Source organism: Embiotoca jacksoni, unplaced genomic scaffold, assembly GCF_022577435.1.
Source record: "Embiotoca jacksoni isolate LCO1_2020_lvr unplaced genomic scaffold, fEmbJac1.0.p SCAF_17, whole genome shotgun sequence".
NCBI lineage: Eukaryota > Metazoa > Chordata > Actinopteri > Embiotocidae > Embiotoca > Embiotoca jacksoni.
The window spans coordinates 11975905-11991923 of NW_027185307.1; the positions used below are offsets into that span (position 1 = coordinate 11975905).

General features: G+C 40.4%; 1 protein-coding gene across 6 annotated transcripts in view; it reads left to right on the forward strand.

The window, feature by feature from the left end:
* The window catches only part of stau2 (staufen double-stranded RNA binding protein 2), an 84731-nt gene that overhangs the window by 7282 nt on the left and 61430 nt on the right, over positions 1–16019 (forward strand). For 4 of the 6 annotated variants that reach the window (XM_069151632.1, XM_069151636.1, XM_069151633.1 and 1 more), the window contains exons 6-7: positions 13160–13319; positions 13828–13866. In XM_069151632.1, coding sequence (XP_069007733.1) covers positions 13160–13319; positions 13828–13866 — 199 coding nt within the window. The remainder of the gene's footprint in view (positions 1–13159; positions 13320–13827; positions 13867–16019) is intronic. The other 2 variants (XM_069151635.1, XM_069151637.1) reach the window with 1 other exon arrangement.

Here is a 16019-nt window from a genome sequence, read left to right on the forward strand (position 1 = left end):
ATGGAAAATCTGACCATTAAAAGGGCAGCCTGGCTCTGATCCATCAGCACTCTAATCACCACCAAGACCAGTATTGATTCATTCAGAAAGTGCCCTGATGAGGAAATACAGCGATAATATGAAATGTGCATTTATCAGCGTCTTAATGAATCTTATTTATGGCGAAGGACCTGCGCGTAATTCCTTACCATCCAAGTCCATGTTTAAATCAGCGATTCATCTCTGTTATCATGCAGACGTGACCACACCATTGTTCATTCCCAGTGAATAATGGTGCTGCTATGAAACGTGTGGAAATTCAGCCCCAATGATGACCAAAAATGATCATTGTATCGGAGAAATATTTGCGTTATCAAGAAATCTGGTTACATTAACCGTTTTCATGGACAATCCCCAACTCCTGTGTTATCTTTGGAACACCTGACTCCAATGAGTCATACTGGGCTCCTCCAGTTTGTCCACGGCGCTCCCAGCTTTCCTCCTGCTGATCTGATCTCAGGGGGGCGGGGGCGCCTGCATCCTGCATTCTGTCAGAGCTGGAATTTGGATAGGACTTTCCCTGTTAGAGCAAAACTGAGCAATCTGAAGCCGCCCACCCTCATTTGGTTATGACAGTAACATTATGTCAGCTGGAGGAACAGTGGGATGAATGACTGGGGGTGCTTTGCTCTGTGACATTTCCTCCTGTGATGGTGTTCAGATACTGAGCTGGCTGTTACTGCTTTCTCTGTAGGAAACAGAGAGGAAGAATGGGTCACCTGTGCTGACTTGAATTCAATTCCTATTGCATTGGCCAGTGTGGAATCTTTTCCCTGTAGGAGCACATAGAGCTCCTAATTTCGAATTTTCTTTTGAAACTTATCCTAATTGATATATACATTTTTACTGAGGAACATTTCTGCTTGTTAAGGTTTCTCTTGTGATGACAACTCCCATTGAAGTATTACTTGACGTATTACCTCCGCTCTATGCAGAATTTTCGGAGACTTCTTTGCTCCCTGGAAAGGACTGCAGCTTTTCAGCTATTTTTCAGTGTTGTTGCTCTTATTTACATTGTTTCCAGCCCAGTTCTAAACAACCCACCCCACACTATCCCTACTGGGCAGACAAAGTTAGTGGCAAGCTCTACTGGTGCATTTTGCAGATAAACCGGAGGATGAATACTGGACTTACAGGTAGTCAGAAACATGACTCCAACTAAATGTTAATGTTGCTGAGTGTCTGTTGCATTTATAAATAGGCAACATGCTAGATTAGCCACATCTTTTCTTTGAGGTCATAGCTTGTCAATGTTGTGCTGCCCCCTAGAGGCTAAATGCAGGCTTTAATAACAAATCAGTGATTTATCACTGTTTAAGGCTAGGATATTTAATATAAAAAATTTCCACATTTCATGTGCTGTTCTCACCACCAAGAACTTTATCAGTTTAAATCAACATCCTCGTTTATAAAAGCAATGTTTTTTTGTTTTTTTTATTGTTTAAAAAAAAAAAAAAAAAAATCTTATGATAAACAGGAAAAACTGTCAGGGATGATATCACCAGTAGGAGATATCAGTCAATAGCGTTAAATACCTAAAAGTAGCTGAGACCATGCCTGTTGATCGTGGCACATAAGGGGTTAAATGCATTACAACTATGTTCTGGACTTGCCTCAGCTATATGGCAGTGCCTTGTGAAATCAATGACATCCTTACACATGCGTTGATGAGGTATGCGTGTGCAGTCTCATGCAAGAAATCTAAAGAGACAGTTGCCCCATGAAAGATGCGTATCCTTGAAAGACGAATACCTCTTATGCCTGCAGGAAATCAGCATAACATCAAACAGCAAAGACAGCAGCACAGACACAAAGAGCACACACAGATACACAGGTGTACTTTGTCATCTACATCTCTAATTGGGCTAACGTGGCCCACTGAAAAGGCAAATCTGCCCACGAGCGCTTTTCTATATTCAACATTTCCTCTCATCTCTTCAAATGTGGAGGTATCAGATATCCTCTGAGGTCCTCTTCGCACACGCAGTCATCTTCTTTTTTTTCTTTTTTTTCCTCACTCACTTTCTCCCACTCGCTCTTATTTTCTTTTTTATATAACTCACTGGCCCGTTGGGCTTCACGGTCTCATGCGGCCTGATCGGGACACTGTGTGCTCTTTTGTCCACCCAGGCATTCCACAGATATGGCTTTTCTTATCCATCCCATCATCCACAGCTGCCCAAAAAAGTAAAGGGAGCTGCCAAAGCCCACAAGGTAGACTTCAGAGGACTAACTTTTTATTGCATTACATTTTTTTTTTATTTTTATTTTTTTTTTTATTTAATCACCACGTATCTTTGAAGATCAGAAAATCAGATGCATTGAGTCAGATAGTGCATAAATTACCATGGGCGACATGCCAGAACGAGGGATGTTATGTCCTAATTGTAAAAATGGGTGTAAACTCATAAAGCAGTGTTTTATTGAAGGGGGTGGAGGAGTGGAACACAAGTCCAACATAAACAAATGCTTGGAATGAGTTGTGTTCAACAGACTCGGTGACACAGAAGTCTAGTCTCCCCTTTCGTCTCCTCTCCTCTGAGTGGTGTTTCGTGTTTGTGTATCCCCGTGTGTTCGCCTGCCCTTCTTTGCCTTGATGCATTGAATTCAGAAATTTCCCTGGCAGGTTATATCAGAAGAAGCACCTTTTGCAATGCCGCCTTGGTGAGTCAGACGAATAAGAAGGCTTCTTCACAATAAATTACTTATTAATATTTTGACAAAAACACCCCACTTACTTGGGTCTCTCCCAGGAAATTGGACTCTACTTTTGCTGCAGAACTCTGAGCGATTATTCTTACCTCCTGGGTGGATGTGCAGTATCAGTGCTGAGCAGTAAATGGCTGTCATCAGAAATAGTTGACGTTTCTGACTGTTTGTTGAGAGTCTTTTGGGTCACCCTCTTTTTAGGGCAGTAGCAACCAACGCCGCATGACACGCATCATAACATCTGCACCCATTGTTGGCGTGGATCATCACGGGTTGATGCACATCAAGTGGTCGGGACACACCGCTGTCCTACTTTCCAGTGTTGGTGTGCAGTAAGTCGGCAGAACAGCAGCAATTTCATTACATGAAATTGTATTAAATGTTCCTAAACTGGCCTCTGAAAAAATTAATTTCCGATCCAGTTTATAGTCAAAGATTACACCAGGTGTTTGTACAAATCTGTTATAACTTTAGTCACAGTAATGGAAAAAAACCCAATTCCTTTTTCTGGCAAAATCGATTCAGAGGTTTTAACCACTTTTTGAACTCAGTCCACATCACAATCACCAATAACTGCTGTGGTTGGATCGTCCCTGGAAGATGTGACAAGGAACACAGAAATATCACAAATCTAGTACAAATTTATACTGTTTACTTTGGTTTGAATCAGCAGTAGACACACATTGGAATATGCATCTACTTCTATTAGGACCCATCATTTTGCATCATTATAATTTTTCCTCAGCATGGAAAGTAAAAACTATTTATGAGTGATGCTGCATTTCTTCTTTGGTGGTCCCAAAGCTCGCAAGGAAACAGTGGAGTCAAAGCAACCAATGCGTGTTTCACATCCTGTGGAGTAATTGGTGCTGCGTGTCTTTCTCAGCATAATCAAACCTCAAAAATCCACATTTTTAAGGATATGAAAGTGTGGTAGCTGCTAGTTTGAACCACATTTTCCTCACCTCTGTAAAAAGATGGGGTGATTTAAAGAGGGGTGAGGAATGAAGAGAAAGATAATGAGCTGGAATGGTCCCTTTCCCAAACCATTAGCCATTTAGCTCTAAATTTGTTGTTTTTGTTTGTTCAGAGAAATTTTTACTGCACAAGCAATAAACAGTGAGCAAGATACACACCAATCTGATGCGCATTTAACCATGGATGCTCATTGATGTTGCTGCTTTAATTTCCAGGGGGACTATATAGTAAAATAGGGTGCATAGCACTACAGAGATGTTAGTAGGAAAACACAAATGATTTGCAGGCATCATAGCCTGCACAGAAACCAACTCATAATAATCAGGCCACAAGAAATTCATAGTAGGAGAATTTTTTTTTTTTTTTTTTTTTTTTTTTTTTTTAACAAAGCAATTAGTTTTCCCTCTTAATGGCAATGAACATAAAACAGCAGGTCACATTGTAATATTCTTAATGAGGACAGAAGGGTCTGATTTTAGACTGATCCTCAGCCAGCCATTCCTCTCAAGCAGCCAAGTCTTAACAGTTGGCACTAAAAGGGCACAAGGTCTAAGAAGTGTTTTTAATTTTTTTGCTATGTCACATAAATGCACACATGTTGTAATTGGGTCACACATATTGGCAAGGCTTCTATTACTCACTGATTTGTTTCTGTGCTCAAGAAGTCAGAATTATTCACGCGATGCCTGTTTTCAGTCAGATAATGAAAGAATAGACTATTTTCCAGTGGTTGCCTTTATTATTAGCATGATGAAATCAAGCCTGTTTTTTTTTTGTTTTGTTTTTGTTTTTTTTCAAGCTCATTAGTGTTTTCTCTTGGAGCATGCTACCTGTCATCCCTGCAAGTTTGTCATGTTTGGAATCAGTACTTATAAAAGTTGGACAGGAGAGCGATCAGGAGAGCTACATGGGGCTGTGACTTGTCATGAGCCAGTCCTGGAAGGAGGGCACCAAGACAGCACACTGATTACAGAGCTTGCACAAAGAGAGCTGTAATCTCTTGTAGAAAATCAAAACCACAACAAACAGTAAAAACAACAAGCACTGTCAGTTTGGACAATTTAATTAAAACAAGTTATGAAAGCCTTTTGTTTTATGCACTGTGTCTGTTAGTTATTCTTGATTAATATCTGTTGTCGGTGAAAGCAGTGATTTGAGTCGTATGTATGAGACACCAGCTGTTGGCAGCATAGAGAAGCAGCAGTTCATTACACTGGAGATATATGAGGGAGGAAATGGATTGCTCCCATGGTGAACTTTAATGAAAACCTATAGAATTTAAGGTTTGGCTCTATTAAACCAAGGACTTAAAGCTGTTAGCGACAGGTCAAAGCCTTTAATGACCCTATGTTAACTTGATTTATGATTTCCACCTGTCATTACTATTAGTATTAAGTATGAAGTTTACATTCAAAATGCCACTACAAGATTTCTATTGTAAATTCTTCAGCACTGCTGGTTTGACGCCATGTAAACCTTTTAAATTGTTGACCTTCACAGTGAACACATGTATCTCTTGTCACAGCTGGCTGAGGGGACATCTGATTTATTAATGCTAATTGTGGCTTCTCCAAAACCGTGACAAAGAATTAAGGGGATAATGAGAAACTGTGTGTGTGAGACACACAGTTTCTCATTATCCCCTTAATTCTTTGTTTGCACTTACAGACATCTCTTTTTACTGTCTGCCTTTTCTGTAAACTGTTGAAAACCACAATCATCTGCAAGCTGTAACTATTTACATTTTCAAAGCCCTCAACCAAAACCATTGTCTTTTATTTATATACAGTAATTTAGTCAAAGAATTGTTACACTTGTTTGTAACAGTTTTGTGTGAGCTTGTAAACAAGTGGTTGCTACTTCAGTTGACTCTATAAAAGCTCCTGGTATATCCATGACCCGGTGACGTGGCTGTCATTGCCTTTTTGAGGAAAAGAAATTACAATATCAGGACATGGGATTAAGGTTATGAAAACTTTTAACTGTTTAACAGTCTGTTGTTATAGTCAAGGAATCAAAAATAAAAATAGAGCTTCAAATAAGTTACAATCTGTCAATTATTTTCTCAATCAATTGATCAGATGTTTGGTCTTTTTAAAATGTAGGAAAATGGTTAAGAATGTGGATGAGCGTTTCCCAAAGCCCAATGTGCTGCCTAAAATGTCTTGTTTTGTCCCGACCAAGAATAGACAGTTTAATATCATGGGGGACGAGGGGAACCATCAAAATATATCTTTAAGAAGCTGAAATTAGAGAATTTTAGCATTTTTATGTTTAAAAAAAAAACAAAAACAAAAAACACTCAAAATAGTCACTTGTTAGAATAGTTGGAGGTTACTGGGCGGTCAACGAACTAATCAATTAATCAACTCACTTTTGCAGCTGTACAAATCACTTTCCTCACAAAACCCTTTCAGATAAATCACCAAAAATATAAATATTTGTAAATGGTAATAGAAATCACAATGATGTTGCATCCAGATTATTTGTAGCCGTAGTAAATAATTTGGGCTTTGACATTTGTGGGTTAAAACAACCATAACTTTTCTTTTTGTGTTTCATGTACAGCGGCTGCAAATGATGATGATATTAATGAGCAATTGGAGCCAAAGAAATGATGTGATTTAAACCACCTCTCCAGCATCATATTAGATTTGAAAATCATGTGGTTTGTAACCTCAGGCAGGGTCCAAGGAGCTTTGAGTCCACCCCCCCCCCCCCCAGCACCATAACAGTTAGTGTTTTGAGCACTGTGTTTACTTGACTACATGGGCTATTTTCTCACAACATTATGTATTTTCTACATAATGCGTGAGGCTGAAGGGAAGGAGCGCAATCAATGATGGGACACAGAGAATGAAGTATGGAAGTTGGGAGGGAGAGAAAACAAGTAAAGGTCTGGCAGGAGTTTGGAAGAAAGTGCAGCTGGATGAGGATCGAGCTTGTCCAAGTTTTTGCATCTTTTTTTCCCCCAGATCTCTTGTCACCCTTTTGCTTCCAGTACAGTCCTGTCCCCTTTACAAGGCTGTGCGTGTGGCTGTAGATTCATGCACGCAGCTATTTATGTTTGCATTAGTGGCCAGTAGATGTCTTGGTGGTCGAACTCAGTTGATGCTGGAGGACAAGTGGGTCGGTACACTCCCTCAATCATGTGCTCTTCTTTGTGTGTGTGTGTGTGTGTGTGTGTGTGTGTGTGTGTGTGTGTGTGTGTGTGTGTGTGGTTGGCCCACTTTTTCCCATCTGCAGCTCTTTTAAAAAAATATTCTTTAATTACTTAAAACTACTGCTAGTTGGGGTAAATATAATTGCTCTTTTGCCTTTGTTACATTTTTACAAGGTTTGTTCGATTAAAATTGTATTCAAAATGCAATTCTCAACCAAATTGATAACTTTCTGTCTTGAATGACCCTTTTTAGTTTTAATGTTTTGAACCAGAGACGAGGGGCAATCAAAAAGTTCTGAGACTGTTCCTGTTGTGATTAAATAGATCACAGTACAATGATGTGCACGGAGAAGGGGGAAGCTACAAACTTCATGAATACATATTCCAAGTAACGCCGCTCGATCAACATCAGCACCTCAGTTAACATCCGTTACATTCATTTTTGTGAACAGTGGCATGTGCACATTTGTGGTGTCACCATGCACCTGAAACTTTAGCTGAGAGCGCACGTCAGATTTTGTGTTAAATTCTTGGGAAACAGAAAGAAGAGGCAGGGAGCCTAATCCAGTAATCAGACGTGGTGGTTGTGTTGTTGCAGGCAAGAAACTTGCATGTTCACGCTGAGCAGACGCATTCTCACGCTGGGGAACCTAATTTCTATCGCGTCACAGTTCAGATCATTAGCACCAAATATTTTCCCTCAAGACACCTCGTAACATTACAGTTGAATTCTGCTTTGACAATCTGATCCTAAGGGATGAATTCATGGTGCACAACCCTGCATATGTCAAAGAAAACCAGCCTGTTTGCGTTCCTGGCCTGATGTGTTTTTTTCTGTCTCGGACAGTGACGTTCGGCCACCCTTCAAACATGAATGTCACTCAAAACTCCTTACCCTGCTCATTGCTTCATCGTCGTCAATTTTCTAAAGGACTGAAGTACCCATTTTTGTCTCCACATTTTGATCCACCATCATAATTCAATGACGGTTAAATGGATTTAATGTACACTCAGCAAGAACTTTATGGAAGGCCAAGCTATTACAGGTTATGGCCTCTCTTTGCTTTCACTTCTTAATGGCATGGATTCCACAAAATGTTAATATATTCCTTTGAGTTTGTGGTCTATATTCACATGATTACGCCAAAGGATTTCTGCACATTTGTTAGCTGTACATTTATGCTGTGAATCTTACGTTCTACCATGTACCAAAGGTGTGCTGTTGGATTCAGATCTAGTGACTGGGGAAACCACTGAAGTCCACCGAATGCATTGCCATGTTGATGGAACCAGACAAGAGTTTGAGATATGACTTTTGCTTTAGTGATAATGAGCATTATAATGCTGGAAGTAGCCACTGGAACATGGGGAAATTGTTTCCATATAGGGATGCACTTGATCAGCAACAATACTTAGACAGGCTGTGGCATTTAAACTATGATCAGTATTAAAGGGCCCAAATTTGCCAAGTAAACATTCCCCACATCACCCAGACCTTTAAGCAGCCTGTACTGATGACCCCAAAATCTGACCCCTATCTGCAGCCTGAGCAGAAATCAAGATTCATGAAACCAGGCTACGCTTTTCCACTCTTCCACTGTTCAGTTTTAGTGAACATGTGCCCGCTGCAACCTCAGATTTCTGTTCCAGGCTGACAGGCGTGGAGCCCGATATGGTCCTTGGATTTGTACCCCATCTGCTGAGATGCTTTTCTGCTCACCACAGTTGTAAACAGTGGTTATTTCAGCAGCCTTTTTGTCAGCTTGAACCATTGTCCTCTGACCTCTTTCATCAACATGGCGTTTGGTCGGTGGAACTGCCGCACACTGGTATTTTTTTTGTTCTGTTTTCCACACCATGCTGAGTACACTCCAGAGACTGATCAGCTGTCTCAGAAATACTTAAAGCAGGCTGTCTGGTTCCATGGTGAAAGGCACTGAGACCACATTTTTTTTCCATTCTGATTATTGATGTGAACATTAACTGAAGCTCCTGACCTGTATCTGCGTGATTGTATGCATTGTACTGCTGCCAGATGGTTTAATAAGCAGGTGTTCTAATAAGTGAGTGGTTGTTTTTCCCATTGATATGTAAACATCATTGATTTGAAATGTACAAATGGAAATGACACAATGGAGAAAAAAAACAACAACGGTACGTAAGACACAATCAAAACACCATCTCACGGCCAATTTAAAGTCCATTGTCACGGCACCAGACAGTCACAGAGCAGATAGTAAATATAGACTTGCAAAGAAATGTCATGGCCCTTAAGAGCCCACTCACGCAACAAGCCCTTACTCATCAAATTATATTGTTGTGCTACATTTTCAAATCACTTAGATGCAGATGGATAGTGCAAGTTGGTGAAAGGTGTTTGCATCTGCTTTTTCTCTTTCTGTTGGCACTGTGCTTTAGCTCCACAAGTCAGGCACCTCAATATATGATCTGCCTGCGGTCTCACATAGCCTAATGAGAATCTTCTATTTAATGGCATCTAACATGAAAGTTAAAGTCAAGGAAAAGCATCTATAAAAACAACAAGGTGTGTCTGAGACATTTTTGGTAAATGTCTTCACTGCCTTTGGCACAAGGCTATGTGACTTTGGTATTTTTTTGTTTGTGCGTGTGTGCGCCTGTGTCTGCGCCTGTGAATATTGACATGATTTTCCTGGCATCACTTAGTTTAATGTATATGACTCACAGGCTATGGAAACTAGTGGCTGTATCTGGTGCCGTGAATGTTAATATGCTGCAAACTAATAAAAACGTCAAGGTAGTAGATGAGAAGTGAGCTGCTCAGTTTAGGAACAAGTGTAACACATGAGTAAGAGATAATGACTTCTACACAGGCATTTAGAAAGGAAATAGTTTTTCATGCCACTGATGAAAATAGTTTCCAGCTGAAATGTCACCGTCATTTATAGTAATAATTGCAATGCCAAATCTCCCATTTCCCAGTAGGACTGTGTGTGGGCTTAAAAATATCAAGATCTTTGTGTGTTTGTGCGCGAGTCTTTGAATGATTAAGATGAAAAAGTAACCTTCACGAACATGGGCCGCATTTAAACAGAGCTGCAGGGAAGGTTCTGCCTTCAAAGTCAAATTCATTAGTCACTGCTAAATGTGTGATGAGTTATCATTTGATTGAGTTGTGGCATCAGTCGTTCTCTTCCCTGACTCATACCAGATACACACAGACACAATTATTATTTTTCCCTTTAAGCAGTCTCCACACCCTCTCTATAGGTGTCCCGGTACATTTCTCCCTCTCTAGTAATAATAATGACAAAAATAATAATTGATAACACAGAATAGGCAGATGGAGCCAGCATGTGCTGATTTTTGTACTGACCACTAATGTGATTTTCCTGCCTTTTTTTTCTGTCTGTGTGATTTTGATGTGTGTATGTGTGCTCGCCTGTGTTCTTGGCTTACGTGCATGTGTGTAAGCCACTACTTTCCCACGTTGTGGAGTCGGGTCTCCCACAGGCCCTCCCTCCACACCCCCCACCCCCCTCACCCCACTCTCCTCTCTCCCTCTCTCCTCTCTTTCTTTCCCTCCCTTTCCCCCCTCTTCTTCAGTCCTCCCTCCTCTCTCTCTCTCTCTCTCTTTCTTCTCCCCCTCTCTCTTCCTCTCTGCACCTGTACTCGGCACTCCAGCCCCAGCTGCTCCCATCTCGTCTCAGCGCTGTTGGCCGGGGCCCATGTTGCACTTGGCATGTCCTCTGAGACCCTGGGGCCACACTTGACGTGCGAGGGCCAGGCAGGCCCCCGCCCAGGGAAGGCTCCCGTGGCCAGGAGTTGAGAGCAGACGGATGAGAGGAGGGCTGTGGCCTGGAGAAAGACCTGCTGGAATTCTGGGAGTAATATGCTGACTCATTGTTAGGACTGCTGAGAAGGATGAATGAGGGAAGACATCAGGAGAGGGAGAGAAGAGATGTTCAAAAAAATGACGTGTTCGAGAAGAATTGTTTCATAATAGTTAGAGGGAGTAATTTTGGTATTTAGGTAAAAAATAATGCCAAACACGTCTACATTTAACTTGGAGAACTTCAAGTAGGAGGTTAATTTCACTTCATTATTGTGTATTGATTTGACAGTATTTAACACAGTTCCTGTCAGTTATGATATCACTGTACTTAATAAAGTAATGGCTGACATCTGGGACATTGAAATGGAGAAGTTTGAAATGGCAGGACAATTGATCGATCAGACAGTCGGGCAGGTTGTAAACAAGCCAGCACCTCATTCATATCATCTGCCACTTTCTCTAGAAGTGAAACCCAAAGTCAGTAAACCCCAAATTTCTGACAACACTGCAACTTCTAGTAATGTCGGCCAACTTTGCTTGCAATGTCAACACATCCACAGGAAGCATAACAGTAAAGCCTCAGTGATCTCTTCATTTGAAATCAGCAGTATTATGAAAAACAGCTGTTTAAATGTTACAGAAAATGTTTAGTCACTGTCGATCAGTCAACAACATTGGACCACACTGAATTATCATTGGAATAATTGCCATTAAGTTTTGTGTGGACATTCACGGACGTCTTACTGATATTTCTCTTGATTTTTCCTCTCATGATGAGGTTGGCATGTTTTTGTAAACTGTCCTGAAAACTTTGATGGATTGCGTCGATATTTGGTGCAAATATCTATGATGCCCCAAGGCTGAGCATTATTGATCCAGGGGGTTCCCCTTACTAACATCTGAATTGGCACATTTTGCATTGACATAGACTGAAATGTCCTGACAACTAATGGTTGGTTTGCGATGAAATTTGCAGCCCACATTCATGCTTCCCTTAGGATGAAATAGAATAACTGGTGAGCCCCTAACTTTTCATCCAATGCCGTCGAAATTTTAATTTGTCCAATACTTTGTGATTTGTTAACAAATAATTTGAATACTAATGACATTCACAGGTGTGTTTTGGGTGTGGCACGAGTCGGCGAATGTTAGCATGCTAAGATGCTAAAGTAAGATTGAAAAATTGGTAAACGCTCACTAAACTTTAGCATGTTCTCTTTGTAAGAATGTAAGCTTGGCAATGTTAGCTTAAAGCGCGGCTGTTCAGCCTCACTGGGCGGCTAGCATGATACTAGTCTCTTTGTCTTATCATACTTTAAGAGACACGGCACATAAATGACTCATAACATGTGATCGCAGTTACTTAATACATAAGTGCATCCACAAGGGAGTGTTTGTAGTTTTGACTTATCAAAAAGTGCTTGTTGGGTTCGGTTTAGCTCAACTTGATATCTCCTCATTTAATGATGTGCATGTGTGCAATTTGTTGTGAAAGAATCGTCAAAGGTTTCCAGCGCACACTGGTTTTCATGTGCCACATTTTCAAGCTTCTTGGGTTCCCCGAATTCCCACACGCACTCAATCAAGTATTAGCTTGGTTGCAGTGCCAAGTAGGATGTTGCGGTATAGAAATGTATACACAGAGAAAAGAGATATCCGTAAAACCTGTTTTAATTTTCTTCAGCAAGTGGTGAAATAAACTCCACCATATTCACTTCCTATAGATTTTCATTCTATCATTAAAAGCCCGGTGCCAAACATGAAAATATTGAATACAGTTTGGGAACCAGACTCTAATCAAGACACATTTCCATAAATCTCAGCTTCTGCTATCCATTTGTGTCGACCACATATGGAGGCTGTATGTCCTTGTGAATATAAGTGTATATTGGCAGAGAGTAAAGTGGACAGGGAGACGGATATTAAAAACTTTGGATTTCTCGCTTCTTTTATTAGTTTTCCCACTATTTCTCTTTGCTTGTCCTCAGTCCAGCAGACATTCTCAGCCCTTCTCCTGCTGACCCAGGAGGGGGTATCACACACGCAGACCTCTAAATCTGCTCGGTGACAGCTCAGTCCCGCTCTGTCAGGACCCAAAGAAAGAGAGTATAATCTATGTTTGGGGCAAGAAGAAAGAGGAGAGGATATATGTCCCTGTGCTTTGTTTTGCATCCCTGAGCTGAGATTCAATAGCGAGGCATTACTCAAGTAGTTGGCCAACAGGCTATTGTGTAGTAATTGACCCTGATGAAGTGGTGGGCCTTTAATATGGTAACGGTGTAAACGGTGTGAATTGATAACTTGGCTCATAATGTAAGAGCCTCTTCCTTCCCTTGTTTTTCATCTGGTTTTAAGGCAGATAAGAATTTCCTTTCACTCCCATTTTGGTATATGTTGTGGTGAAAAGTTTTTTGATAATTATTCCCATCTGTCTTCTGTTGTTTTGTTTCATCCAGGTACCATTATCCTGTTCCTAAGATCTTCTATGTGCAGCTGTCTGTGGGGAGTCACGAATTTATTGGCGAGGGACGAACCCGCCAAGCAGCCAGACACAACGCTGCCATGAAGGCTCTGCAAGCCCTGCGCAATGAACCCATCCCTGAGCGGCCACCACAGGTACACACACACACACACACACACACACACACACACACACAACACACAACACACAACACACACACACACACACACACACACAGAAAGGCTTGCAATAACACTGCATACCAGTAGCTGCTTAACATGCACTTGTTTACTTCGACTCTGGAAATTCCCACGGCTATCTTCATGGCACTACTATTGCTATAAATAATTACACGGACTATTGTATGAAATCTCTTTATTTCTTACTTTTCTGGCTGCCATACTGTTCCTGTTTCCCTCTGTACCATGTTACACTTTGGTAAAGCACTTGTGCTTTTAATTATCTTATAAAATACATAATTACATAATCATTACTATAATTTTTTGCTAAACTCACTTTGCTGGCAGCTGCAATATAATTTGTAACTGAAGCATTTATTATGTCCGGCCTGTTTACAGGAAATGCCTGACTGAGTTTATATTTGTGTTATTGCTGACAATTCCAGTGATTTGCTCTCAAGATCTTCTGACTTTTTTTTTTTAGCCCATCTGTGTGTCCCAACCTGTTTGTCCTTCTGAAAATGTAAGGCTTTAAAAACATTTTTGCAAATATATAATTTTATGTGTATCATTTTTTTTAAAATAAAGTCTGCGTGAATTTATTAAGCATCTAGGCACTGCAGTTTTTAGCAAACAGGAGTGAACAGTGTATTTGTCGAGGACTATTTTTCAGACGCACATTGTTACAGATTTGATTCACAACTTTCTGAGATTGACGGGAGTTTAATAAACTACACTGCTCATCGTAATAAAGGAATAATACAAAAATGTTCATCTTTTTACCTGTTTTTCAAACTTTTTGGGCAACTATGGACGTCTATGGGAGAGAGCAGTAAGCTCTAAGGCTATGTCCAAATAGACAATACTTGTATATTGGATCAAGTCGTCATTCATTTTGGGATTTGACTGGAAGAAAAATATTAAATATCGCCATTGAGTGAACGAATGATTTCCATATTCATCTTTTTGTAACTTTTATCCTCATTCTACAAGTTTGTGTCTTAACTTCAACATTTGAGCACTTAAAATAATTATACTGAAGCGCATCACATGGAATTGTAGTTATCAGCAAGATTACTTTGTCCTAACAACAGTTTAAAGACCAAAACCAAAACAAGACTTCCTTTTGTCCATCTTATGTCCAAACTAATAATAACTTGAATGACTATTCCAGTTAAATACATCCATGTCCAGTGTTGTAGTGTTGTTGATTATTCTGCCAAATACTTTCATTAATCAGTTAATGATTTGGCTCATGAAATGGCTGAAAATGCCTGACATGCATTCCCAGAGCTAAACATAACGCGCAAGTTGTGCTTTCTGCCCACATCTCAACCTTATGAAACATCCACCCCTCCCTCCGACTCAGATTGTCCTTCTTTCATTGGCGCCTCCTCCCTTCCCCACTTTTGTCACATTGTGACTGCTTTCAGCCCATATGACTACTCCAACCCCTCCTACCTGAAAACTCTTCCCTTAATTAAAAGCCAAAGGATTTTTGCTGCTGATCTGTTAGTGCTATGCCTGGGATTGGCTCTAAAGAGTGTTACCAAGATGAATGTGTGGCCAGCTTTCATCAGATCGAATCCAAATCCATCTCAGCTGTAATTACTCAAATGTATAATTTAAGCCGTACAATCCCCATAGTTTTAGTTTGCACCCGGCAGGAGTGTATTTGCTGTTCCCTGTTTCTTTTTTTTTTCTTTTTTTGGCGCTTTTCTTTTTTGCCTACTTCCAATGTCATAGTACCTTTCCAAAGTTTCCCTCAGGCATAGCTGTTAACTGTTGTTATCATCTCCCACCGGAAATCAAATTACCCCATATCCTCACCGCCTGGCATCACTGATGGTTATTCAAAACGGTTTGGCTCCTCTCACTTGCTTGCCTTGCTGTCTTGTGGCGTCAGCCTCCATAAATGAGCTCTTTGTTTGCTGCTGCTTCTGAGTCTTGATTTACAAATTGAGGCACATTGTGTCTACAGTATATGTCTGTCATTCTGTCTCTGCTTGAGTGTGTGTGTTGTGTTCCTACATGTGTAAGTGTTTGGATGCCTTCTGGCTAAAAGTGTTTTTTTTTGTTTGTTTTTTTTGTTTTTTTTTTGCTGTCAAACCTTTATTTTGAGGAAGACCACAGGTAAATATCGCTGGAATTAGAGTGTCTATATACAACCATATGTAAGCCCAGGAATCACAAAACACCTGCAGGGATTCAGACAACAAAGATTGAATACTGAAACTGTTGTCTATCTTGTAATCCCAAGTGCTTTTGCTGTCATGAAAAAAAACTCACAATCAGTGGTTTTACTGTGCATTTATTAGGGTTTTCTAGGAGAAACGACGTGTGCTCAGGGATTGGTTGGTGTGAAGGAGGATATATTTAGATCCGTGAGAAGAACAGTGTTTACAGAATTATGTTGTTGCATTCACCAGGAGCCCCTTCTTCCTATCCTTTTGATCTGGAATGCTTTTCCCCTGTGAAATCAATTGAGTCTGAGCTTGAATGTGAAAGTGAAGCGTGTTCTGCAGCTTTTCGTTCAAACAACTCCTTCAGGGTGACTGTTCATATCTCAGAGCGCTCTATAGGTTCTTACACTTTCCCCGAGGACTCTCTGTCCAGTACATCCATAAATAGAAGCAGCCCCAATGTCATATTTAGCCCTCTATTTGTCTTTGTCAT